This window comes from Aptenodytes patagonicus, chromosome 16 (assembly GCF_965638725.1).
Source record: "Aptenodytes patagonicus chromosome 16, bAptPat1.pri.cur, whole genome shotgun sequence".
NCBI classification, from domain to species: domain Eukaryota; kingdom Metazoa; phylum Chordata; class Aves; order Sphenisciformes; family Spheniscidae; genus Aptenodytes; species Aptenodytes patagonicus.
Genome location: NC_134964.1, coordinates 9,594,853 through 9,621,267, shown reverse-complemented (window position 1 = coordinate 9,621,267; position 26,415 = coordinate 9,594,853). Strand labels below are relative to the sequence as shown.

At 57.0% G+C, this 26,415-nt stretch overlaps 1 protein-coding gene across 7 annotated transcripts in view; it reads left to right on the top strand.

The window, feature by feature from the left end:
- SEPTIN9 (septin 9) overlaps window positions 1-26,415 on the top strand; it is a 146,034-nt gene that overhangs the window by 107,587 nt on the left and 12,032 nt on the right. For 5 of the 7 annotated variants that reach the window (XM_076353489.1, XM_076353491.1, XM_076353488.1 and 2 more), the window contains 4 exons: window positions 17,738-17,929; window positions 21,950-22,078; window positions 22,500-22,581; window positions 23,260-23,397. In XM_076353489.1, the coding sequence (XP_076209604.1) occupies window positions 17,738-17,929; window positions 21,950-22,078; window positions 22,500-22,581; window positions 23,260-23,397 (541 nt within the window). Of the gene's footprint in view, window positions 1-413; window positions 568-15,891; window positions 15,974-17,737; window positions 17,930-21,949; window positions 22,079-22,499; window positions 22,582-23,259; window positions 23,398-26,415 lie in introns of those variants that run through there. The other 2 variants (XM_076353493.1, XM_076353495.1) reach the window with 2 other exon arrangements.

The window sequence follows — 26,415 nt, the reverse complement described above, 5'->3', positions numbered from 1 at the left end:
TTTCCCCTTGTACCCTGATGACCCGCTGTCACCTGGCACCTTTACATCCCTCGGAGGCAACTGGGGGGGTTCCCGCTCCTGCCTGTGCTGCGACCCGCTGGTCCTGCCCGCCGGCAGCCTCTGCGCGGGAAAGGCTTCATGCCAGCGGATTTCAGACACGGCTTTTTAGATCCATCCCTGGTGCGACCGCACTTCATTCAGGGAATGGATGCGGGCCGACGGGGTCAAGACTACCTCCGGCTCTGTGAGGGCAGATCGGGGCCGGGGGAGCAGCTGGGCTCCAATGGGGCCGATATTGCTGCCCCGTGCTGCGGCTTTTGGCATACACTGGGCTGTTTATATAGGGTTTCTCAGATAGTTTAGGGCCAGAGGGCACTGACAGAGCGTTGTGTCTGCCCTTCCATAAATTGCAGGTCACTCCATCTCGCCCCCAAACCCCTCTTCAGAGCCACGGACGTCCAGCCTTCCATGAGCTGAGCAGCCACGTGCCCTGCACGGCACATTGGGCTCGCTCCCACGGCTTTCAAGGGTGAACTTGCACGAACGTACGGACCAGAGGAGCGCCAGGCAAGTTTTGGGTTAAATATCCCTTGTGTTAAGCGAGTTGCTTACTTTTATTGAATTCCTGCTGCCGCGGATGGTGGGTGCGGCAGATGGAGCAGACCAGTGGTGCAGCTCAAGGGTGGGAAGAGATTTTACGCCACTGTTGGAGATGTGCTGGCTGAGGATCCTGGGTTCCCTGGTGTTAACGACCGTTGGTTGGTTTGACTGAATTCCCCTGCGAGATAGGTGGGCCTGGGCCCGGTGGTGGGAGATTTGCATGTGCAGGCAACGCTCGATTGAGCTTTGGTTTTGAGATGAGTGGTGACTCAGGCACCACCCTGTAAAAAAAAAAAAAAAAAGCAAGAACTGCAATTACATGTGAACCCCTACATGCCATTACCCCATCCAGGTGTGATTCCAGATTGTAGGATACAGCATCCAGGAGGAGTACAGCGATCCAGGGTGTGAGCCCTGCTCACAACCCTGCTGTAAGGGCATCCTGAGTGCAGATAAGGACTTGTTGGGTTAGAAAAAATTATGTTTGGAGCACATGGAGGACTGCGATAGCCCTGGGAGCTGTGAACCCTTCTGAGCTGTGACCCCTTCCATGCTTTTGTAGTTGCAGTCCATGATTTTCCATTTTGAGACCAAAATACCTGTGTGGCTCTGGGGCTCGTGGGTAGCTCGATGGTGGTGTATTGAATGTGTTTGACCTCACAGCCATTCAGCACGTATATTCTCACGAGTATGTGCTAGCCATAGCTCGAGGGATGCAGATGCAGCGTGGTCTAATGGCTTGGTGGCTAATAACCAGGCAGCGGCAGTTCCTGGACATGTCTCCATGGGGAATCCAGATTTCCCCTCTCTGAGCACGGTGGAATTTTTATAGCCTGTGGTTTAAATGCTGTGATTTCCGTATGGCTGTGACGCCGCATCCAGCCCTGTCGAAGCTCTGCTGGGGCTGGGCGAAACCTGCGCTGGAGATGTTGATCCTTGGGTAAAGCGTCTGAGCTTCGCTCTAGTACGTCGGAAAGGCTGGGCTGGGAAAGGGAAGGACAGCTCTCCTGGGGTTACGCCTGCTGGGTGCTGTGACTTTATGTCTGAATACAACTATATTTCATTTATCTCTACCAAAAATTTGGTAGGCGTTTTGTGGAGAAGCATATAGTAAAGCTAGCTCGTTCGTTAAAAAGTAATAACAAAAAATGGACTGAAAGGGTTAATCTTGCAAATACAGATCAGTGGCATCCTAGGAGTGCCTGTCCAAAAATCCTGTGGGGAGTGGGCACGTGGCATTTCAAGGTAACAGGAGGGTGTGGGGCCAGAGAGGTGGGAAGTAGCCATGGCAGAGGGGCCAGGCTGGCAAACCCCATTTGCTGGAGGGGCGTAGCTGTTGGGGCCGCGCTGTAACGCGGGGAGAGAGGCAGCACCATGGGATGTGTGCCTGGGTGTCGGCTGGGAGACGAAGGCAAAGACAGTTCGTCCGCATCCGTAGTGGGTGTGAGCACCATCTGCTTCCCAGCAGCATCCCTGGCTTTGTTCCCTGGGGTCCCCATCCTTGCGGGAAAGAGGCAGAGCTCTGCCATTAACACCCTGAAGCTCTCCGGCTCATGCTGGCTCACCCTCATCATCCTGGGATGTGGTCCCCAAAATGCTGGGCAGTGTCAGGATGCTCGTGGGTCCCTCCCCATGCGCCCTCATTGCCATCGGTGATCGATACAGTGGGGTGCAGCCGAGCATCACCCGGTGGGAATTCAGCAGTGGTGCTTCCTCCAGTCCCTGATAAATCACATGAGAACCGATGCTGAGGTCTGGCTGCTCTGGGGGTGCTTTGGGGCCGTCAGACCTTGCCAGGCTAAGATGTCCGTGTCCCCCCGTGTCCTGCTGCAGGGATGCTGCCTGGGTCCAGCTGCCTCCACCCGGCTCTCCCTTCTCAAACTTGTGGAAAAGTGATTTTTCTTCCTATTTTCTGGCCTTCTCCCAAACTGGGTTAACACTTGCCATGGATGCAAAACTTGCTGGAGGGGCCTGGTCAAGCGGGGCTGTAAAAGCCACATTTTCTTTGGGAATCGGATTAAGGCCCCTTTTTCTGCGCTGGGCGGATGCGGGTGACATGAAGTCTCTCTTTGTCCTGGACGGTATTTCTGGCCCAGCTGCAGCCGGTTAACCCTTTCTCATCCCACACAATCCTGGCGATGAATGGCCCTTTGCTAAGCAACGGGGACCTTTTCCTGGGGCGGCTGTGGGTGGAAGCGGGCGCACTGCGGGCTGTGTCCTCCCCCTGCGCAGCCGGGGGCTGAAGTGGCAAAGCCTTGATTCCCGGGCAGAGGACCACGTTGGCATGTATGTGGGACAGGGACCTGCCCTAACGCTGCTCTCTGCTGCCTTTCTTTGGCAGTTTTCCTCTCTCTCTATTCCCCCAGATAAACTGGTGGAAGGGGAGATGCGCCCCAGTCCTGCACTGGGACCAGAGCCCTCTCCATGCTGGGACAGCCCCAGGCTGCCTGGATGGCACAGAGAGACATGGGTGGGACAGGGAGGGGACAAAAATCTCAGCGAGTGCAGAGGCTGGGCCAGCTGGCGAGAGCGGGAGAGCTGCTTGTGTGCTCCTGGGAGAGCAATTACCATGTTAGTGGTGCTCCCTGGGGTGGTGGTGCCCAGCCGGCGGCTGGTACCCGGCCAGGCACTGGCACTGGGCTGGGGGCAGGAGCATCTTTTTGTCAGGAGAGCTGGAGGACTTAATTACCAGCCAGCAGCAGGGCGATTGCAGGCAGAAAGGGCCCGTAAGGCTCCAGGGAAGCCCTCGGCTCCCTTGCCCAGGGTCCGAGGAGGCGGCTTGGTTTGGTACTTGGTGCTCGGCTCTAATCTGCCGTGGCCGAGCAGAAATGAAGGTGATCTTACGGCTGTGCCCTGGGGAGCGGTGGCTGACAGCATCTCGTGCCGCACACCCAGGGCTTGGGTCCATTTCACCTTTTTTCCTCCACTGTGCCGCATTGCTGCATCACCTTGGATTCTTCCACATTGCTCTGAGCCTTGGCTTGGCTTATTTATTTATGCAAAAGCCAAATGGCAGCAGGGGCCGTCCCTTTCTGGTGGCCTGGCAGAGCTGGCAGGGATGTCCAGCGCCGGCTCCCTGCAGCGCGGATCCTGTGCTGTTATCAGGGCAGCTCCCGATAAGAGCAGAGCAGGGAGTTCCCCACAGGGGGTCCTGGACCACATCAAAGTGGCACCAGGAGGAGCTCGCCAGGCGTCCTGGCACTGGTGGGCTTGCAGACCACAGGTCTGAATTCTCCCTGTGCCCCTCTGCTCCGCTGAGTGTTAGGATGCAATCGTCCCAAGGCTGAGGGAGGGAGGGGTGCCGCCATCTCCTAGATCTGACCCCAGGAGCAGATGGGGACTGAACGGGACTCACTCACGGCGCCGGGAGCTGTGGGGAAGCAACGCGTTTCCCTCCCACCCGTCGTCCTCCCCCATCCTCCCCCCCCTCCTGACCTTTCCCCATCAAAATACAAAGCTCTATTATTCATAGAAAAGCACCTCCATCAGAGGAGACAGCTGGCGCTGCAAGCAGCTTGCTGGGGATGGGTTGCTATTAATTAAGCTGCAGGAGACAGCCCGGCAGCTTGGCAGCTTGAATGGAGTTTTCCTTCTTTTCAAGGTTAGGGTGCCCTAAATTCTTTCTTCTTTACCTCCAAAGGGAATTTATAGGTTTAAAAGGAGAAGCACACAAAGGACGGAGAAAGGCCCTTTATTTGCAGCTTGCACAGACGCGTATCCATCGCACTGCTGGCGATGAGCGTGTATGTGCAGAAGGTCTGCAGGGACCCTTAGGACCCCCCAGCACCCACTTTGCAGCTTGGTTTGTACCGGGTGGATGCTGTGACCCCCAGGGATGTCACTGCCTGGGCAGTGCCGGAGCATCCCCTTGCCACTGCCTGGGCATCTCCCCATCTAGAAAGGAGTTGCCACTTTGGGGTGAAATAGAGTTTAAACTATTTCTGTGCGCGCTGGCCAATGGCAGCGTGCGAAATAATTCCTTCCTTCCTTCCCTCCTGGAGAACGGGAGGTGTCCGGCTGGAGGAGCCCTGGGTTTTTGGTGCAGTGGGAGCAGGAATGGTCCTGGTGCCGTGTGTAACACGGGTTCAACACAACGGCCACGGTTCAGTGATGCTGGCTTGCTTGAGCAAATTTGCTTGAGCTGTGGGGTGACCCAGGCGGCCGAATTTTTCACTCTGTACCATTCCCCATTGCAAAGGTGATTTATTTTCACCAAACTCATCCTCTGCCCCTGCTGCTGAGTCCACTTTGACCATGTTGCTGGTGGTGAGAGAAACAGAGGCAGCGGTAGAGGAGCGCTGGACCCCTGTGAGGTGCCCCTTGGCGTGCGAGACCCGTGGAGGGTCCATCTGCCCCCCCTCTCTCTGCAGGGTGGGGTGTGGGGGTCTGGTGGAGCAGGGCTCTGGGATGCTGGTGGGGTGATATACAGCGGATTCTGCTTTACCCTTTTGAGGGTAATTTGTCCTTTGTGATAGTCTGGCTGAGGGTGTCTGGGGAGTAGATCATGCCCTCGAGGAGGAGGGATGAGTATTGCTCCTAAAGAAAAGGCAGCAGCCGAAGGAGCGAAGTGCGTTTCCTCTGGCAGGGCCGAGCTGTGCCATCTGCAGAGCTCTCCTGGTGACTCTCGAGCCGCAGCGTTTCAGTGCCAAGGCAGACCAGCCCCCGCTGAGCAAAACCTGTGCTCAGGGCTGCGGCGTGGGGGGAGTTGCCTGGAAGATGCTGCGTGCGCTTCGTGTCTGTTCGAACCGGCACATCAGTGGCCAGACCCCTGCAAGGAGGAGGGGGGGGCTGTTGGGAGGAATGGGGTTTTTTCTTGCTTTTTCCAAATATTCGTGACCCCAGAGTGGCTTCCTAGCACAGCCCATTCTTTTCTGAAAAATGATGGATTACTCAAGCACAGTGAGGAGCCTCCTGCCTTCCCTGCTCAAGGGAGCAGACGCCGCAGATCCCCTGCAGAAGAAATCTGCTGGAGGAAGGGACGCTGCTGCAGGGGCACTGCTGGGATGCAACACCGGGAAGTGAGGCACGGCCTCCCTGGGGAGTGGGATGTGACGCCGGGAAACGAGGCACAGCCTCCCCGGGGAACGGGTGACTCACACCAAGGACATGGTGCCAGCTGTGCACGCTGGCCGATGGCAGCCTGTGAAATAATTCCTTCCTTCCTTCCCTCCTGGAGAACGGGAGGTGTCCGGCTGGAGGAGCCCCCGGTTTTTGGTGCAGTGGGAGCGGGAATGGTCCTGGTGCCGCGTGTAACACGGGTTCAACAAAACGGCCACGGTTCAATGATGCTGGCAGGCTCTGCTGCCTGCTCCTGGCCAAGGCATGGAGGGGGTTGATGGTGGTCACTCCGTGTGCTGGCTCAGGATGTCCCTGCTCTGCGTGATGGAGCCTGCAGGGTCCCAAAATGCTCCCGGCAGCGCCTGCACCCCGTGGTACCTGCTGCTCCACTTCTGTCTCTGTCTAGGGAGATTTAAGCCACCAAATAACTCCTTTTATGAAGGAACCGGTGTGATACCTGCAGAGATGTCTCTCTGACACGGGCTGCTCAGAGAAGCTGCTCGATGGCAAAAGCCAAGTAGCTTGAAAGAAAAAAAGCAGCGTCATCTCTAGACTTGGGAGCCCAGTGCAGCCAGAAGGGAGGAAATATCAGTTTTCTGTAGGTCTTACTATTACAGACCTTCTGGAGAGTTACCATGCATGTTCAGAAGGGACCGCAGTGGCTACCTGCCGGAGGTCTTCCCCGGGTGGTAAGACCTGCAGCCAGGCTCTTAGAAAAGTGTTGGGGTTGGTTTTAGATGTTCCTGGTAATGGGGGATCCTTTCTGCTCCTGCTGGAAGTGATGATGTCTCTTTCAGTGTTAAAAAATTAAATTTTGGTCTTCTGGTCTGCAAGCCCACATCCTTTTCTTGGTCATGCTGCCTTCCACTGAGCTTGCTGGTGCTTTACCAAGGTCTCTGGATGTGCTTTTCCTTCTGCTATTGATCTGAGATTATAAATATAGCTGGCAGGAGTTCCAGCTATCCGTTGAAGTCACTGGGGACTTGCAGGTGGTCAGCATTGCTGCACTATTAAAACAATAAAAATTATTTACTAAGCCCGAACGCTGCACTTTTAACTGGGTATTGGTGCGATGCAGCACAAATCAGAAATGTCCCTTCAGCGCTTCTGCGAGAAAAGATGTCCTGCTCGTGCTCCCCACATTCAAGGGATTTGATGTTTTCTTAGAGTTGGGCAGCTTGGGGTGAAATGTTTTTGTTGGCAGCCCTGCAGGTCTCCCTCGTGGGCTGGCTAGTCCTGGTTAAGCTGTCTTCATTTGCAGATCTCAGTTACTCCTCAAAGCTGTGGTTGGAGTCGGAGTACGTGCTGGCCAAGGGCAGAGCATCGCCCGGCGTAGGGGAGAGCCGTGGCGCTCCTGGGGTGGAGCAGGGCTGGCGTGGCCGGGTGCCAGCTCTGCTGCCGGACAGTTTTCTGGTGCAAGGTAAAAAACGGTGGTTGGGATTTTCCCCAAAACTCAGGTACTATGGAGACCATTGCCGGTGATCTGCTCCTCCTGCTGCCTCCCAACCTTTCCTGAGCATCGGTGCTGGGCCACCTGTGGACCACCTTCTCCACTGAGCCCTACCAGCCCTGCACTAACACAGGAGCTCGTCCCCACTGCCCTGTGCAGTGTGGCTGTGACGTGGGGACCTGCTTTCACCTGCAAAGATGTCAGATATAGTACAGATAGGACTACGTAAGGCAGGCAGGAACCTTATTATTTTGGATTAGTTGTAAGCCCAAGAACTGGAGCTGTAGTTTGTTCACATCCCTTGGTACAACTTACAACAGCAAGAGGGCCTCGCTAGAATTGCTCCTGACTCTGATTATTTTTTTTTTTAAAGAGAAGAACAATGACTTTGTGATTTTAAAACTCTTGGCTCTGTTGTAAGTTTTCTGCCTGACCCTGGGCGAGTCACTTAATCCCTCTCCTGTTCATCTGCACCGTAGGGGTAAGGCTGCTTCCTTCCTCTGCTGGTCGGTCCTGCCTGTCTGCAGAGCGAGCTCTTGCAGCCAGAAACGTGCAGTGGGAGAACAAGTATGATAGAGCCCCAGGAATAAAGAGATGATCCTGTAATAACAAATCCTGGAGGTGGCTTTTTGTCGCTCTGCAAGTGCCTCCCCTGTGCAAACAGCCCCAAAGCCACCCGAGAGCCTTCACGAGGACAAGCACGGTTAGCAAAGCCCAATGTACTTATTTGCTTTGAGGCCAAGGATGCCACTTCATTGTCCTTCTGAGCTGCTCTCTCCCCCACCTCGGGTTGTTTCTGGGAAGGATGAGATATGAGTTGAAGCAAAATATTTTCTACAAATTAATCTTAAAAACAACTTGCACACAGTGTGAGCTCCCATCCTGCTTTGAATGTCTTTGCAGAACTTCAGTGACCAAGGGGGGAACTTTTCTATGTTGGATTTTTTTTTTCCGCTCACAGGCAAGACTAAAACACGTGCATGGTTTCAACGTGGAAAAACAACACCGAGGAGCGAGGTTCACATGGGCGAGCATCCTGTGCTCACCCCTCTGCTGCTGGTCTTCATTTGGGCAAGTGAACCCTGTGCTGGATGCTTAACACCTGCACAACATTACAGATGTGGTTAATTTAAGGCAGGGACACAAAGAGTGGATTGCCTCTGCAAAGCCCACGTGCACCTGAGATCCCCTCATTCCCTGTGCAAGCACAGCACCTGAGCGAGCACGGCGGAGCTTTGCAGAGCCGGGCTGAGCTGCTTTCCAGCTCTGCTCCTGCCTTTTTCCAGCTAACGCAAGGCTGGAGTGACTTGCAAACAGACCCAGCTGCTACTTGGGCAAGTCCAGTTTGGCATCTAGCGTTGGATTTTTCCGGAGATTAGGGAGATTAAAACACTAATGCCCATTGATAGGGGTTAAAGCTTTATTAAGTCATAAAAAGTGGTGTAATCCAGCAGAAAGCTACGCACAGCTGCAGCATAAGCAGATTGAGGCTGGGTTTCCTGCCTGGGTGCTGGGGCGGAGGTTTTTCAGAAATTGGTATTTGTGGCACTTGCTGAAGTGGGGGGACGTGAGTCTCGCCCCCCTGAGCACCCATCGTTTCCAGGGCAGCCCACGCCAGCTGAGCCGGGCATCACGGGGAGGAGATGCTGCCAGCCCGGCACGTGGCGGCTGCACTGGGTAGAGGAAGAGCTGCCGCTGGTCCGAAGGGGAGAAGGAAGGTGACAGCCACGTGAGAGCCACGGGCATCGCGGCAGGGCGGGCTGTGGCGCCGCTGGCACGGGCGGCAGGGTTTGCCTCTGGAGCAGGAGTTTGACAGCAGCCAGTGATGCTGGTAACAGGTCAAAAAGGATGGACAAGTACTGGCCCCTGGCTTGTGGGCTGCGCATGGGAAATGGCGTCCTTTGGGTATTGAGGACTGCAAATGTGCAAATCCGTCTTAACCCTTTCATCGCCTGCAGGCCTTTCTCTGGGAGTGCAGATCTGAGAACTGCAGGGAGCTGGGGGAAAAAATACCCCGAGATCATAGGAAAGGTCAAAGTAACATGTCAGAACCAGGGGTCCAAAAGAGGCAAGTTGGCTTTGCATCCTGGCTGTGAAGGGAGGGAGAGCCCCTTCTGCTCCTGGCCCTGCAGCCTGGGCGGTGCAGGCATTGCGGGGGTCTCCGCGCCTGCTGCTCAGGGCTTCCCGCCATCACCACCAAACAGCACCGAGGGGGCTTTGACCCACACCAGGACTGGCCGGGACCTCGCGCTGCCGGTGGGAGCCGGGCCAGGTGGTGCAGCCCACCTGCCTGGCCCCGTGCACATGGCTGCTTCCCTCCTGCGGCTGGGGCCCTTCTTTCCGCTGCGGGGAGAGAGGTGGTGATGAAGCTCTGGTAATCAAGATATAAGACAGGAAGGGCTTGTGGAGACAGATAATATCTTTATTCAGCTTAACTGACATGATTTTAAAAAGCAGTCAGGCCGGTGGGTGTAGGCTGTCGTCTCGTCCCCGGTGGATGCGAGATGCGGCCCAGGGGTCTTCAAACAGCTGCAGAGCGAAGTGAGCCCACGGTCGGTGGTATTAACACCCACCGGAGACTGGTTTCGGTCTCTGCTGGGAGAATTTCAGGATGCTTGAAAGCAAAAGGCAAGTTTCAGCCCAGAGCACTGAGTGCCAAAAGGGCTGTGTGCTCAGCGCTGGGGACGGGGACGTGCCCCTGTCCCTTTGTCCCTGGAGCAGTGGGATGGACCGCGGGTCTGCTCGGGATGGGACGGCGCTGGGGCTGCTGAGTTTGTCCCAGCCTCGATCTTTCCCCGTGGAAGTCCCCAGCACCGACCCTTCCCTCCCCCGCTCCCCCCCCCCACCCCCCCCCCTCCCCGCACCTCCTGCGTGGGCCCGGGAGTGACCGCGGGTGGAGGGACGGGGTGGGACGTGCTGCTGCACATCGTCCCCAAACCCTTCCCCCTCTTAACCCAGGAGGCCCCCCCCCCCCCCGGCCCGGGACAGGCTCGTAGCGGCTGGGGGATGGAAACCGCCCTGGGGCGAAACAAACTTCCCGGGAAAGAGGCTCCATCCCCCCGGGCCGGGCTGGAGGGGGAGGAGGGCGGTGGGGGAGGAGGAGGCAGGGTGATGGGGGAAGGAGGAGGAAGGGCGATGGGGGAGGAGGCGGGGAGCCGCCGGCTGCCGGAGCCGCCGCCGCCGCCGCCGCGGGTGAGTCGCCGGTGCCCGGGGGCGGGGGCTCCGCGGAGCCGGGGGGCAGCGGGGGGAGGGGGGGGGGGGGGGCTGATGGGGAAGGGAAGTGCTTTTTCGGGGGTGAATTATTCTGGGGGAGGACCTGAGAGCGCGGGGGGGTGGGGGGTTCCCGCCGGTTCCCATGGAGGGCCCCGGGCACGGGCACCCGAGCGCGGTGGGGGGTGCCGGGGCAGGGGTACCCGGGTGCGGCCGGGGGGGCTCGTCCCGCAGCCCCCGCCCGGCCCCTCTCACCCCTGCGCCCCACAAGAGGGGCCGTTGTTCGGCGGCCGCCTGGCCGCGATGCCGGCATTGTCTGGGGATGAATAGCGGCTGTGTCCGGGGGGGCACCTCCTGCGGGGTCCCGGCAGCGGCCCCGCCCGCGCTGCTGCAGCCGCTGCCCCCCATAAACGGGCTCTCGGGGCGTCTGGGACGCAGTTGCCCTTCGTGGAAAAAAAACAACAAAAAAGAAACAAAAAAACCCCCTACCCCTCAAAAAAAACAAAACAAAAAGAACCCCCCCACCCGAAAAAAAATATTAAAAAAAGCTAAACTAAAAACCCCAGGATGTAAATCCCTCCTTGAGCACGGGTTACTCCCGTACCTCGGGGTGCTGGCAGCCCCGGCGCCGCTGGCTCGCCGTTTTGGTTTTTGCCATAGCTGCACAAGTCAGTAACTCGGTCAGGCGTGGGAGGTCAGCCCTGGGTTTGAAGCACGGCGGCTCTGGGCACAACCAGCCGTGCCAGGTGCCTGTGCCGAGGTGCCCGTGCGGGGCCCGCGGCGGGACGCATTCCTCCTGCAACACTTTTTTGGGCAAGCTGAGTTTGCAGAGCGCTGCCTGTCTCTTTGTTTTCTCTGCAGAGAAGCGGTGTCAGGGGTGAGAGGTGCTTTCTCTTGCCCAGGGGCTGGGAAGGGTCTCCACGTCCCTCCCGTGCTCAACACCATCGCCCAGGGTGGACAGGGGGTTGGGAAGAGGGTCCCCTCCCCAGACCCACCAGGGAGTCAGCTTTGTGTGGGTCCTCAGACCCCCCGGGCACAGGCACCCCGAGCCTGTCTGTGGGGGAGCAAGGGCTGCGCTGGCCGCAGGCGTTTTGCTGCGTGAGGCCGGTTGATGGAGTAGCTTTTGCTGGCACTGGTGTGCAGGAGAGTTCCCCTGCGATGGGGTTGTCCCCAGCGAGGCAGGGCTGGTCTCGGGGTCACCTCTCCCTCCACCTCCGGGCGAAGCTGCTTATGGAGGGACACCATTCCGGCTGCATGGCCAGAGACCTCCGCGTGCCCGAGGCTTGGGGCTCGGTTTGCAAGACTGGACCAGGCAAGACTTGGGGTTGTTTATGATCATCTCCTTCCTTTTAAACTTCTCTGGGCAAACAGGAGGAGAACAGCGTAACTCCTTGCGGGTCTCTCTAAGTGGTTTAGAGCTGCTGCCTCACGTGGTTGGAGAAATGAGGATGTACGACTGCCGGCTCGGCTGCAAGGGCTGGCACGTGTCTGACCTGGGAAGGGTGGTGGTCGGCCTCACGCCGTACCTGGGGTGCACTGAAGTGGCACAGGGGCTTGCACCTGAGCTCGCAGGCAGCAGTTTGCAAGCGCTCAAGATTGCGTCCAGGTGGAGCTGGCACCACGGTTTGACCTCTGGGACGAGCTCCCTTCATCCCAGCCCAGGAACACCCGCGACCGGACCTTGCGGCAGCTGGAGGGTTAAGCCGGGAAGGGAAGCAGCGACGGGGAGCCCTGGAGCATCCATCTCTTGTAAATGAAAGAGGGAGAGAGGGGTGAGCTGCAGAGGACGGTTTCCGGAGTGGGGAGGGGGAAGCACGCAGAGAGCGAGGACGGAAGCACATACAGCGAGCGGGGATGGCTCGACCTGCGCAGCTGCACACGGTGTGTGCCCGTGGCTCGGCACTGTGGCCCTGCCTAGTCACTGCCTCCTTTTTTGATCTCTGAAAATGGATTTATCCCCCCACTTGAGTAAAAGGCTTAAAGCCCGGAGCATCTTGCATGCTCAGGAGGTACCTGGCTACCTCTCTGACAGCTCTTGGGTGGATTTGGTCTAATGAAGTGTAGTTAAGCATCCTCTGCTATTTCTAGGTCATGTCTGTTGGCACCCAGGTGGAAATGCAAGCCGAGAAGGAAACATAACCGGTTGGTAGGTGGGCCTGGGCTGGCGGCCAGCCTGAAACCATAGCCTGGTGCCCAGGGATGAGAGGGACAGGCTCCAGATTGGGCCTGGCTCTGCCAGCCAGGCACAGATGATTGCAATTGAGTAATAGAAATGTCCCTTAGTTACAGTTTGGTGCTGCAGGGTCTGCGGCGGTGGCTCTGCGTGCCAGGCTGAGCCCTCCTCCAGGGTGCTGGCTGGCCCCCCAGTTTCGGACCAAGCCATGCCTCACATTCCCTGGTACCCACGCATCCCTGTGGGACCAACACAGGCCTGCTGCGTTCAGCACCGGGGGATCCCGCGGTGGCTCTGACCGGGCAGCCGAAGAAAGCAGCAGTGCCTGGGCCATGCTGGGTTTGCATCCAGCCCCGGCTTTGCTGCCTCCCTCCTTCCTGGCTCCTCCTGTCCCCCTAGAAGGGAAAGCTGTGGCTTTACCACCTCCTCCGCGGGTTGGATCCATTTCCATAGCTCGTGGTCACCACCTCGGTGTGCAAAGGGGAGAGGCCCCGGAGGCTGTACGTGCTGCAGTCCCGCCGGCTGGCTGTAGTTAACCAGGAACTATAAATTCACTCTTTGGTTCTAAAAACGTCTCTGTTACACCCTACAGGCACAATTTTAAAAGATTGCTGCTCCCAAAAATTGAAAGGTTAGTTGGTCCGCACTGCTCCCTCGAAAACATCTGTGGATGCTCAGCTGCCTGGGAAGCGGTTGTGTTTTCACGCCCTCATATACTGCTGTTCGCTGCTGTGAATCTTCTCTCCGTGTTCGCCCATCTGTGAACCCATCCAACAAATCTGGAAGCCTGTGGTGTTTCCAGTCTCCGCTGTGTGGAGGGAAGGGGAGTTATCCCCACCACAGCGTCCTGGTCTTCTGGGTGCTTGTAGCTCTGCAGAACCAGCTGAAAAATCACCAAAAGGTGGCAAATGCTTGGTGCTCCCTGCATCCGAGGAATGTTTCTTTGACTTACCCAGCAAGCGTTAGCATTTCTCTGTTGGTGGCGTGTGCATCCATATAGCGTGCGAATGGTTTGAATCTGGCAGTGGGCAGCAGTGGCAGAGGTGCAGCCTCCTGGCCTCTCTCTGCTGGCTCCATGCAGCCGCTGAGCACCAGGTCCATGATCAGCCCTGCTCCAGGATCAGCTCTGCCCTCCCAGATCACCAGCATCCCACTCCCCGTGCATCGCTGGAGCAGAGCATAGAGCTGCTGGGTCTAGCCGGGAGCTGGGGTACACGAGACGTTCCTGGTTCAGCCTCTGCAAGGGTTATTTAACCCTCGTGTATCTGCAATGGAAACACCAGTCTCCTACAGATCCCTTTCCCAAATCCTCAATGAGGAGCGCCAGCCCTGGGGTTCGGGGTTTCGGGCGAGCCCACGGCCTGCGTTTGCATCCCCTGCCTGCAGCCGACCCAGGTTGTTGCAGCCGCGTGGCATCGGTGCAGCATTTCTAAGCCCTCGGTTTGCTGGCAGCCCCTCGCCAGCAGCGTTTCGCAAAGCCCATCCCACGGCCGCCCGCGCACGGCATCCAGCTGGCTGCAGGAGCGGGGGGCTCCCCGGGGGGCTCCCTGGGGCTCCTCTCCCCGCGGGGTGCCTTTCATCTGCTGCTTCGCAGATGTTGGGTTTGGCTCGTGTCTGACGTGCATCAATTACAGCGCAACAGCCCAGAGTCTTTGGCAAAATCAACTTTGGAGCAGCTGTCCTGAGTCAGCCTGGCGCCCGGGCTGGAGCCGTGGTGGGTCTGTTCCTGCTCGGTGCAGCGCTGCCCTGACGGTCTCGACATCTCCCGTGCCCACGTGGAGGGGGTTTCCCTGGCAGAGGGGGTCTAAATATGGCACAAGCACGTGTTCCCATGTGCTTCATGTTTATCCAGGAACACATGAGCTGGAGGGAGCTGCAGGCTCTGGGCTTTCTCCCCACATCAGCAAAGCGAGCAGCCCGCGCATTTCCCCAGCCTCCCTCCCCACGGGAGGGACAAACAACCGTGTTACGGTGGCACTGGTGAAGCAGTGGTGCGTGAGGTCTGATCCTGCTCTTGCCAGGGACTCGGTGGCAATCAGGAATTTCTGACAGTACTGGGTGTACTGTCAGAACAGTACATTAATAAACTGTACTGTTTATTAATCCATCCCTCCTTGCAGCGCTCTGGAAGGGTCGGCTCGGCGACGCTGGCACCGAGAGCGCCGCAGGTTTGGCGCCGTCCCCGCAGAGAGCACAATGGGTCAAACAAGTACAGGATCTGCCTGTGGCACGTCCCGGGCAGCCACCGCTTCTGCTCCAATTTATTTCTAGGATCTTTCTATTTCAGACAAGCGTCTGCCGGGAGTGCTCCCTGCCACCCAGCACAGCATCCCCGTGTGCCTGTGCTGTGGAATGGTCCTGTGGCTCGGCTGCATCCTGCCTTTGCTGGCACAAACCCCTTGGAGCCAAGCGGGGTGCTGGAGACCTTGCTAAGAAAAGACCAGCTCAGTGCTGGGAAGCTAAAAAGAAAAGTGAAGGTCTGGGTTGCAGCATTTCCCTTGGGAGTCTGCTGGTGCCGCTGGGGCATTTGTGTCTTTGCACCCCTGCTGTCCTGCAGCCACTCCTAGTTGCAGTATATTAATTTTTATTTTATTTTTTTCCCAAACAGGAGCTAGGTGCTAGAAGAAAATGTCCTTTAAATCACTTTTTCCCCGCAGGCGAGCCGAAGCAGCGTGGGCCGTGCTGCCGGCTGTGCTGCTCGAGCTCATCCCGGGTGGCAGCGCGCCTGCGTGCTCCACAGTGACAAACCGCTGCCTGCCATCGCCCCGTGCTTCCTGTGGCTTTTGTCTTGCTGGGGACTGGGGATTGCCGAGCCCTCCTTCTCACACTGAAGGCAACGTGGTGAGGCAGCACGTAGCATCTGTTCCCTGTGCCGGGGACAGGTTGGCCTGCACGTCCCCCTGCCCAGGGAGGGGGTCAGCCTCTTCTGCACGCTGCCGGCTGCTCGTTAGCAGAGCTTGACAGATGAGCAGCAGCCAGGAGGTGCTGGAGGTGCTCCTGGCCTTTATCGCAAGCGGAGGGTGGCTTTCTGCTCCAGTTGTTTAATTTCTTAATTTCTGCTGGACCTTATCTGCACCAATGTCCCAGGCTGCCATCCTGTCCCGCGGGGCCAGCGCGCTTCGGGCTCGGGCTCTCTCCCATGTGTGCAAGCGGTGCCTGCAGGAGTTAAAACTGTTGCATAACCCAGCGCTGCTACCGGTGGCAGCATATTTTCCACGTGATTTAGTCTTTTTTTTTTTTTTTTTTCTTTCTAGTGGTATGTAGGGATTTTTTCCACTTCTGGCCTTGCCGTTTTGGAACGGGGCTAATTCGGGATCTGTGGTGAGACCTCGGGCACACCGGGCCGGTCGGCTTTGCAGGGAGCAGCGCGGCAGCGTGTTGCCAGCTGTGCAAGAGCCTGAATCCGCGTGTGCCTGGTGCCGGGGAGGAGCGTGGTGCTACCGCGCGTGTCAGCTACGGCGTGTTTGCTCTTTAGCAGCTCTGTGAGTAACGCTGGTCTGCACAGCCTGGGATTGAGGGTTGGGAAAAAAGGTTCAGAGTGACCCAGTGGTCTTGGGGATCAGTTCTGGGTTTGGTTTTTATTATTTTTATACATTTTTTCTGCTTGGCCTATATTTGAGCGCGTGGAAGCGCGCTGTGCTCACAGGAAACGAGCGCTTCCGCCTTGCAGACCCCGGCAGGCTCCGGTCTGATGCTGCTCCCGCGGCTCCTGCCCATCACCGGAGGAGAAGGGATGACAGGCTTGTGTTTGGAGGAGCCCCTTTGGACCAGCCACGCTCCTACAGACAAGTTCCTTCAGAGGGAAGGAGAGAAAACCAGGCAGCGCCTCATCAAAGGCCAGAAATAACAGTGGGGTGAGGCAGATGAGCTGAGATCCATATTCCTGTTTGAAGGAATGAGGATGAGGATTTTGCAATAAGTCCTTTGTAATTAATTTTTTTTTTTTTAATTAACAATAATCAAATAAATAATAGAAAAATAAATAAGCTTTGCAAAACGCTTAACAAAAATAAAATGCTTGCCTGGGCTGGTGGCTGCAGCGATCCGGGATCGATCAGCAGCAGCCCAGGGTGGGGAGGGCTCTCAGAAGTGTGTTTTCCTAAAACCTGCCTCTCCGTGCCAGTGTTAGAGGAGCTTGTCCTGCATGACTGACACCTCCAGGAGCTTGCAAGGACCAGGCTGAGCTTGCGCATGCTCTGCCTTCAGGATATTTGCTGTGCCCACTGCGGGCAGCGCAGAGCTGCTGGGGCAGGGGGGGAGCAGACTGCATCGCCCAGTAGTATATTGAGGGCAGTTCATCCTTCCCGGCGGCAGATGCTCCTGGCTGGTGCCTGGGGGAGTAGGTGGTTCCCGATTTTTGTTATGAAGGTGTTAAATGAGGCAGTAGGTGTACATTTGCTTCTCCTGAAGAGCTTTGCTAACCTGGAGCTGTCTTGCAAGGGAGGTGAGCGCCCTGTCTCTGTGGGAAGTCGAAGGGTTTGGGTTCCTTGGTCGGATATCGGCAGAATTAGAGCAGGATTGTGAAAGCTTCGTGACTGCGTGGGTGTTGTCTGGCGCGACCCGTTTTGATGCAGATGCGTTGGTTTTTGGTTTTTCAGCGAGAAGCAAGCTGAGGCCACCAGCCTCTGCCCTGCGTCAGCTGGAGCTTGAGGAGGGCACGTGTCAGTAGATGTCGAGGACTCTTCTGTGTCTGCAAAGCCATCCATTTCCCCGAAACGTGGCCACGAGGCATTCCCACCAGCAATCTGCATAGCGCTGTAATTACAGCGGTACAGAGGAGCGGGCAGGCTGTGTAGGTCTGCAAGCCTTTAACGGCAGCGCCTGGGCACAGGGCCGTGTTGCTAAAAGCCTTCGTCACTCACTAAATAAACTCCTGGACTTGTGCCGAGGACTTTTCTCAGCGCTGGGTCCTGCTCCGTGGCGGCAGATTGGCTGCTCGTGGGACCTGGTGTGCCTGCTCCCTCCATAGCAGCATCCCTTTGCTGCGGCAGGCTTGGTGATGTGGGCAGGGATCAAGGTGAATCCAGTAAGTTAAGAAGGGGAATCCCAAATTTAATGTAATTACAGGTGAAGGAAGATCCCGTGTGCCTCCTCCCTTTTAGCCTCCCAGTGCCCTGAATCCCCCCATGTGCTTTATTCCTGCTTCGGATGCAACAGGCAGCTCCTTTCATTCCCTGCCAGGAGCAGCATCCCGGTGTGCTCGGCACTGCCTGCCACCCCTGACCACCCTCTCTTTGCCTCCGCAGGTCCAGAGGCAGTTCCCAGCCACGCACCCAGCATGACGGACGTTCCACGGGATGCCGGCCCCAAGCAGCCGGCGCCGACGCGGCTGGAGAAACCGGCTGCGGACTTTGGCTACGTGGGGATAGACGCCATCCTCGAGCAGATGAGACGGAAAGCCATGAAGCAGGGGTTTGAGTTCAACATCATGGTTGTGGGTGAGTTCTCCCCCTGCGCCAGCTGCCCGCAACGTGCTCGGCGAGTTGTTTTTGTTCTTCTGTGATGACATTTGTCCTCTCTGGAGCCTCCTCAGGAGCAGCAGCTCGGGTTCAGCATTGGGGTCTTTGCCTTAGGAGTCAGCAAACCTTGCTCCCGAGGAGCTGGCTTGAATTCAGCTGTCGTTAAAGCTGGCGATGTGACGTGGCCCATGGTCTCACGCATCTTCCCGCGCCTTGGGATGTGTTACCCATAGGCACGTCCCCGAGGGGAACACCCTGAGGGGGGTCGGGACTCACCGAAGCCTTGCAGAGAGCTCCCTTGCCTGCTCTCCTGGGAGCCCTGCGCTGGTTTGAGCAGTCAGAGAGCATGTTAGAGCTCAAAGGGTTGCACTGCTACCGGTATACCAGAGCCCTGATCTTTGCTGGTATTTCCAGCAATTTGGCTAAAATTCCTGCTTGTGAGTTTTCTTGTATTTAAGAGATTGTGCTGAGCAGCTCAGCCAGCAGATGCAACCGCGCTACAAGTTCTAGGGAAGAAATGCCTCGTGTGATTTACTGGTTGGGAATCAAGAGCAGCAAGAGGGTTTGCATGGCGTGGTTGTTCGGTTTGAACAGTTTCTGCTACCGGTGACTCCTTTGGGGACCTGCAGTGTGGCACGGGGGGAATAAGAGTGTCCCAGAGGGTGTCCACCTGCAGGGAGGGCGGGCTGGAAGTTATATCCCCAGATCCCACTGCCTGCAAGCTCCTGTTCATTAGCTTTCCGAGGCTGCAGGGTGGATGGGATGAAGGAGCTTTATTTTAGCTAGAGGCCACTGGCTGTATCGCCACTGCTCTGGCTGCAGCTTCTGCTGTAGGGGACTGTGCTCCTGCAGCCCCTGGGCTCCCGGTGCCAGGGACTGCACCAGCCACTCGCCAGCAAAATGCTGGGTATACTGAAGGGCTGGGCAGGCACCATGGGAGGCTGTGTGAGGGGGAGAAGGAAAAAGAAATGAGCCTTTTCTGCATTCTTCCAGCTATCGGTGTCTGGCCTGGTCCTGTGGAGCCCCTTGTGTGAGCTGGGTTGTGCTCCCCAGGGCCGGGCTGTGCGGGCAGCAGCTCTCCCTGCCTGAATCTCCCAGGGGAGCTGGCATGGTGGTGCGGTCTCGCCAACCCGCTTCCTCCTGCAAGGAGTTGTGTAGGGCTGGGGGTTTGTGCAGGGATGCCCATGAGGTAGGAGCCCCCACGGCCCTGGGGGGCTTCTGGGGTTACGGGAGGGCCTGATCCAGAGTTTGCTAATTCTGTACAAGATATTAGTGTGCTGTAGCTTCCCAGTGAGCTCTGCTGATGCTCTGCCTTTCTCATTTTGATATTTTCATACACAAATTGGTCTATGGGGAGGGCTCCCCAGGCTGGTAGATCGCTGCAAACCTGGTTGCTGCAGGTTCTTGCAAGGGTTTTTAACAAAACCACCTCTTTGCTGCCAGTGGAACAGTATGCCCAGGACGGAGGGATCGCAGCATTGATCCTGAGAGTCTGTAAGCGAGATTGCTTGAGCTGAGCCCCCATTTCCCTGCCAGAAGAGGCACCCGTCCCTCCATGAGCAGGCTGTGCTGCAGCAGCGCCTAGGCTTTCTGCTTTGCAGATGCAGAGGGATGTTCAGGAAAGGGCCCGGCTTTGCCTTGGCAGCACTGTGTGTGGTATGAAAGCCCGTACTGCAGCGCGGCTGGAAAACATTGTTCTTCCCTTGGCAGGCTCTGGGCTGACTGTTTACAGGCTGGGGAATTCATGGCAGCATAAACAAGTCGAGCTCTGACCCTCCCAGAAGACACAGGGAGGGATGCGGGAGGAGCAGCACCTCGGGGAGGGGATGCTCTGCTGACACTGGGAGGCAGCAGCCAGCCCTCATCCTGCTGCATTTCTCCAGGGGATGGTCGAGCTTCTAGGGATTAGTTTAGCTCCTTTATTCCCATCCGGTCTTAAGCTGCGAGTCCTTGCATTGAAATCATTGCAATCCCTGTTTCACAGGTGGGAGATGCAAGGAGGGAGGTGACTTCTGGACGGGAGGTGGGAATTGAGCACCACTGCTGGCATGGGATCGCTCTACCTACACCGTGTCCTTGTGATGGGGCCTTTTGAAAATCCTGTACCCTGTGTACCAGGGTCCCTATTCAAAAGGGTTTCGCCAGCCTAACCAAAGCTCTGAGAGGAGGCTTCAGGCTGAGGTCAGCTTAGCCGCGTGTTGTCTAAGGCTGTGGAGATGAGAAAAAAGGTCTGTGCTTAAAAAAAGCCCCAAAGCACGTCTTTTGTCTTCAGTTTTTGGTGCAGAGCAGCTGGAAGGAGAGGAGAGCTGGCCAGGCACAGTGGGGCTCAGCCGCTCTTTCCCTGCCTGATTTCAGCTCAGGGAAAGGTGCTGGGCTGCAAACCAGGGGAGGTGGGAGCGGGTCTGCCCTGCACTCAGCCATCGGGTCTGCGGGGTGCAGCCGCGTCCATCACTCGGCAAGGTCAGCCTGCAGCCATGATTCAGAGAGGCACATCGCATCCGTGGCTGCCGGCGTCTCTCACCTCTGGTCCCTTTCCAGGCAGTCCGGCTCCAGCGGCTTGGACAGGCACGAATGCAGAGACTGACTACCAGGAGCTCTAGCACTAGCAGTGTGTCGCCCCGCTCTCTCCCTCTCCCCACACGCTCCGTTTAATGATGAGCTTCACTTTGGCTCTCTGCATTCGCAGCTCCAGACCTGTTTGCACTTGGCCCTGTGCGTTTTCAGGCAGCAGAGGATCAGGAGCACCAGACCCCAGCCTGGTCCATGTGTTTCTTTTGCAACCCAGCTGTGATAGTGGCTGGTGAACAGGGTTTTGCTGTACTGGATTGCAGCGTGCCATCGGTAGCATTGCAAACTCTGCTCTAAATTGCTGTTTGAGCAGGGAGCAGGGAGCGGGCTGGCCAGGAGGTGATGCCCAGTGCCGATGTGCCGGCTGACCCTACCGTTGGCTTAGCATTGGGTGCCTTTGGCAGCCTGGATGTTTCAGGGCCCTGGAGGATGTAGGTGAAATCCTTGTTGGCTTCATGCTTAGAGATACTCCGTGGTGCCAGGGACATGCCAGCGGCGGTGCCGCGATAGCTGGCTGCAACGTGGCTTGGCAGAACGGGGCCAAAGGGGCCCCCGCAGTGTGTGCAGGAGCTCTGCAGTGATCGCAGGGGGCATGGGACATCTGCTCTGAAGCCAAGTGACTGCTCCCTGCGTTTTGAGGAGTTTCTCTGTTTTCTTTGAGCTCGTGGGACAACTGCTCTGGAGAGTCGAGAGCTGCTGGTGTCTTTTCTGCATGGATTGACCTCAGCTCTGGGATATAAAGCACAAAAATGCTTCTCTGTAAAAGCTGTTTTTTCTGAAGTTGTGGAATCTGATGTGCTTCCTGGGACGTTGTTTGTGGGACTCAGATGAGCTCCTGGCCTAGACCTGCCTGAAAGGGTCCTTGCAGCTGGTCCGACTGCAAAAGCAAGTCCGGCTGGGAAGCAGCAGTGGATGCTGCAGGGCTGGGGTTTGGAAGGCTGTTGCTGCTGTTAATCCTGTCCAGCTAAGGGCTTGCCAAGTTGCTCCTAAGTCTTCCCTGTGGAGCTGGACAGGGGAGGCTGCAGGAGGGTAAAGGCACAGATGTGTTGGGGTGCTCCTTCCTGGGGTCCCCTGGTCCCCGTGCTGCTGAGTGTCACCGCAGCCCTTAAAACATCCCCGACGGTGTCTGCCTGTCCTCAGGGTTGCTATGATTTCAGCTGGATGCAAGGAACTGGCTCTTGCCCTGCTCTCTCCCACCAAGCCGGCTGCTTTGGAGCTAGGGAAGGTGCTTGCTGCCCGCAGCATCCTCCTGCCCAGGGTGGACTCGAGCTTCTTGAGCTGGGGAGGCTGCAGGGGAGCCGCTGCACCTCTTACCTCCCTCCCGCAGATCCAGTGCAGGCTGAGTCCATCAGCATCCCCATCCTCTGGCCCCTGAAAAAATAGCCCGGAAACGAGTGAGTGCTGACTGTGGTTTATCCTGCTCTTTTCCAGGTCAGAGCGGCTTGGGGAAATCCACGTTAATCAACACCCTCTTCAAATCCAAAATCAGCCGGAAATCTGTGCAGCCGACTTCTGAAGAGCGGATCCCCAAGACCATTGAAATCAAATCCATCACTCACGGTGAGGCTCTGCAGATCCCACCTGGTGCTTTGGCTTTTGGTCCTGCTCTGCCTTGTGTCTCTGGGGGCTTGCGGGAGTTGTGGACCTCCACTAAACTTCCACTCTCATCTCTCTGAAGGGGCTTTTACCATCCAGAGATGCTTGCAGGGCTGAGAAAACATCTATTTTTTCTTTATCCACCAGCATTGACTTAATTGTGATGGAAAGGAACAAGTGAGGTGGCCATGGGGGGTGGCATTTCAGGGCAGATGTGGTGCTGCTGCATCCCTTTGGAGGGCTGATTTGTGCCTGTTAGAAGCTGTGAAGGTGTGTTTCTTCCCTGGGAGCAAGCTCCAGCCCTCCAGCTGATTTTGGGAGGGTGGGCTTGGCCAGAGCACCCTTCAACGCTTGCCTCGCGCACCAGCTTTCCTTTCCGTTTCAGAGATTGAAGAGAAGGGGGTTCGCATGAAGCTGACGGTCATCGACACCCCGGGCTTTGGAGACCACATCAACAATGAGAATTGGTGAGTTGGCTGCGCTGACGTGGGGACCGGTGCAGAGGGAAGGCAGCCGAGCCCCGGGGCATCCTGACCCGGAGCTGGTGCCGACGGCCGTAGCCTGGTCCCCTGCCACCCATGCTGCGTGGGGAGCAGAGGAGAGGGTTGTTGTGGGTGGCAGCGCAGTGCCATGCTCCCCGGGGCTGACCCTGGACCCTGCGAGAGCTCACAAACATCCTGCTGTTCCGGGCATGAGACAACCTTTGTTCGCGTCCGGGAGCAGCTGTGTGCCAGCATGGCTGGTCCCTGGACCTCGCTCATGTGGCTCTGAAGGCTGAACTCTGCCAGGAGTCCCTGGGACAGTGGCTGGCTGTGTGGGACGGCCCCCCCGGGCCGGGGCAGGGCTGGGCTGGCCAGCCGGTGGGAGGTGCCTTCTCCTCACCGTGAGCTGGGCTGGGCTTTGTGGGGTTTGATGCTGCTCTTGCTGCTGTGCCACAACGGGGTGCGAAGAGCTGAGGGACTGCCCTGCTCAGCAGCTTGGTGTTTGAGTGTGTTTTGGGTTGGTTTGTTTTATGGGATTCTGTAAGATGCTGTCCATCCCCGGCTCGGCGGGCTCTTCTTCACACAGTCAGGCCAGGTGGGAGGTTCAGGGTGGTCCAGATCCCTCACACAAACCCATTGCCCCGTGTTCCTCTCTCTCTGCAGCTGGCAGCCCATCATGAAGTTCATCAACGACCAATACGAGAAGTACCTGCAGGAGGAAATCAACATTAACCGGAAGAAGCGGATCCCCGACACGCGGGTGCACTGCTGTATATACTTCATCCCAGCCACTGGCCACTCGTACGTACCCTGCCGTCCTCGCTCAGACCCTCGGGGCTTCCCTCTCCTGCGTTTGGTCTCGGGCAGCTCAGCCGTCAGGGTCATCCTTGGGATCCCCCCCGTGTTTCCTCGGGACTTGAGGAGCTTGAGGACAGCGTGAAGCTGTCCTTCCTAGGGCTTGTAGCATCTGGAGCCCTCGCAATAACACAGCAGAGCTGCTGTACCCCAGAGAAACGTGGCGTTTCCTCTTCTGAGGGGCCATCAAAGCCTCCCTGAGCACCAGTTAGCTGCTTGCTTTGCTTTGGTCACCTTGCTTGCTCGACCGAGGATGGACACCAATCGCTGAGCTCTCAAATTGGCTGCCTTTGCAAACAGAACATTATTTTTTTTTTGCTGTGCCTTTGTAAGGGGAGAAGCCGGTTTTCCTCGTGCTACCGAGGGAGCGAACACCCTCACCCTTTAAGGGTATTTTGTAGGTTGTTTGACTAGTCTGCAAGTGGGATGCAGTTTATCCAGCGCAGAGCTCTCCTGGCTCTGGCACTTCTCAAGTGACAGCATCAAAGGCCCAGATCTCGCTCTATTTTTTTTCTTTTTTTTTTTTTTTCTCCTAGGCACATAGCCCACAGTGAAAATCTGGGGCACTTAAAGTGTCTTGAAAAATGTGACTTAAAGTATCACAACATAAAACGAGACCTAAGTTTCCTTTTGATTTGTGTCAATTCCTTCTACTTCTGGCTCTGTCTGCGTGGGGATTTTTTTGGGTCTGTTTTCAAAAGTAAACTTAAGCCGCCAGCACTGTATTAATGTCAGCTTTTTCCTCTTCCCCTTGTAGAGATTTATTCCAATAGAAAAGACTTTGTTTTGCTTCTGTCAGTGGGTAGACCAAAAATGCATCCTTCACTGGAATAAAATGACTGCATGGGCCAGTTATGCTCTTCTTGTGTAACCGGCTGTCGATTGGGAGCTGAGGGGCCGACGAAACATTTATGGTTTAATACGATAAAGCAGAAAACATTTCAAAGGGAGATGACATTTTTAGGACAGTCTAGCGTGTTGGTCCTGCTTATCTCAGCTCCGATCTGCAGACCCTGCCTTGGCAGGTCGGGGTGTTGCAGTATTAGCTATGCTTGAGCTTTTTCTCATTGCTTTGGGTGTTTAACCCTTAAAAGCACGTCCGATGCTTAGATCCCGTGGATACCACACCCGCACGGGGGTTGCAGATTTTGGGGGGTGGTGGCTGCCCTCCCTGGGCCGCGCAGGCGGTGGCATGGAGCCCCGTCCCCGTGTCCCCCACCGGAGCCTCTCCAGCCGTGCGCTCTGGTTTCTCTCACCCGCCGGCTAACAGCAATTGCGTGGAACTTCAGCTGCTTTTTTTCTTTCTCTCCAACGAACATGTGTTTCCAATATCCGAGCGAGCCCAGCGGTTGGAGGCCGTTGTTGCTGAGCCCTGCGCTGATCCTCCTTCCCGGTAGCCTGATAGCCCGGCTGGGGCTGGCGCTCGCTCCCCGGCTGCGGCTCAGGGGGCTGCGCTTTCCTGCCCCGGTGTCAGAGCCGGCCTCCGGCTCACACGTCCCCTCCTGCCACAGGACAGAGATAAGCCAAGGAATGAATGAAGGGGGACAAACCCCACCGGGAGGGAGAAGTCAGTGGGAAATTTTGCTTCTCCGAGAGCTTGAGCACACGTTGGGTTTCCTTTCTGCTCCCTTGTGAAGCCCAAATTACATTTCTCATCATCACGGACAGGCTTCCCCCAGTGCTTCCCGCGGTCCATGGACACGAATGGATGGCATGGCCACCTCTCCTGCGGGGTGGAGCTGCTGCGGCAGTGCTGGTAGCAGAGGGTCACGCTCATTTTGGAGGACAAGGGTTTGGGAGGCCGTGTCATGGGGTTGTTGCGCAAGGTTGAGTGCAGGTTTGTGCCTCTGCTGAGGCAGGTGGTCCGTGGTCCCACGTGGAGGGGTATGGGAAGGGAATCCAGGTCCTTGCTTTGGCACTTCTGGCTTCACTGGGAGGCAATGGGGAGCACGGCTGGGAAGGGCAGTGGCTCATAGTGCTGCAGGGACCTGCCCTAGGGACAACCACAGCCAGCTGTGGAGGACCCCACTGTTACCGCATGGCACCATCCATGTGCTTCCCGTGCCGCTTGCCGTCCCGGGATGCTTGGTGCCATCAGTCCCGGGATACTGATTGCACGGGGCTTGTTCGCGTTGCCTTTGGGGAATTGCTGCCCTCACCATGTGACGCAACCAAAGCGGCGGTGACTCGTGTCTGTCTGTCCTTCCCCGCTCGCATGGTCAGGCACAGCACGGGACTCGGCATCCCTGCCCTGGCACGTGGCCACTGCAGGCAGCCAGGGCGAAGCCTGCCAGGTCATTGGGTGAGAGCTTGCTTTTTTTCTTAAATAAAAAGGGAAGGAGAGGGGGGAAAAAAGCAAAGTTAGCCAAGTGCACAGATTCAGAAGCTGGAGTGGAGGGTTGCTCAGCTCCGTTTCAGTCTGGCCCTCCCATCTGGGCAGCTCAAGGGTTAATCAGCGGAGAAGTTTCCGCTGCTGCCTCCCTTTGCAGGGAGTTCGGAGCAGGCTTTGCAACCTATCTAGTTCGCACACCCCCTATCCTTCTTGTAACACTCCCGTAAAACCATGTTTGCGAAGGCTAAGTAGCGTGCTGGCAGGGGCTTTTGGCTGCAGCTGCGCAAGGCCAGCTCTTTGCCACCCAATAAATATCTCCGCTCTGACCCCTGTGAAGCACCGTTCGGCTCTGAAAAGGGACTCTGAAACACCACCCCGGCCTCGGCAGCCCCTTTTATGTGTGTACCAGAGCTGTTGGCTGACGGGCTGACACCCACTGCCGCTTTCCCCGCTAGCTGCACTTCTCGGGTGCCCGCCGGGTCCCTTAAGCAGGCTGGCGGGTCCTGGTGAAGGGGCTGGGCGGCTGCTGGGTGCTCGCTGGTGTTTGCTTAATGCACGGCTCAAATTCTTGCTGCTAGTTTGATCTGGGGCACAACCAAAAGGAAATAACTTTGCAGCTCGCCGTGAATTTT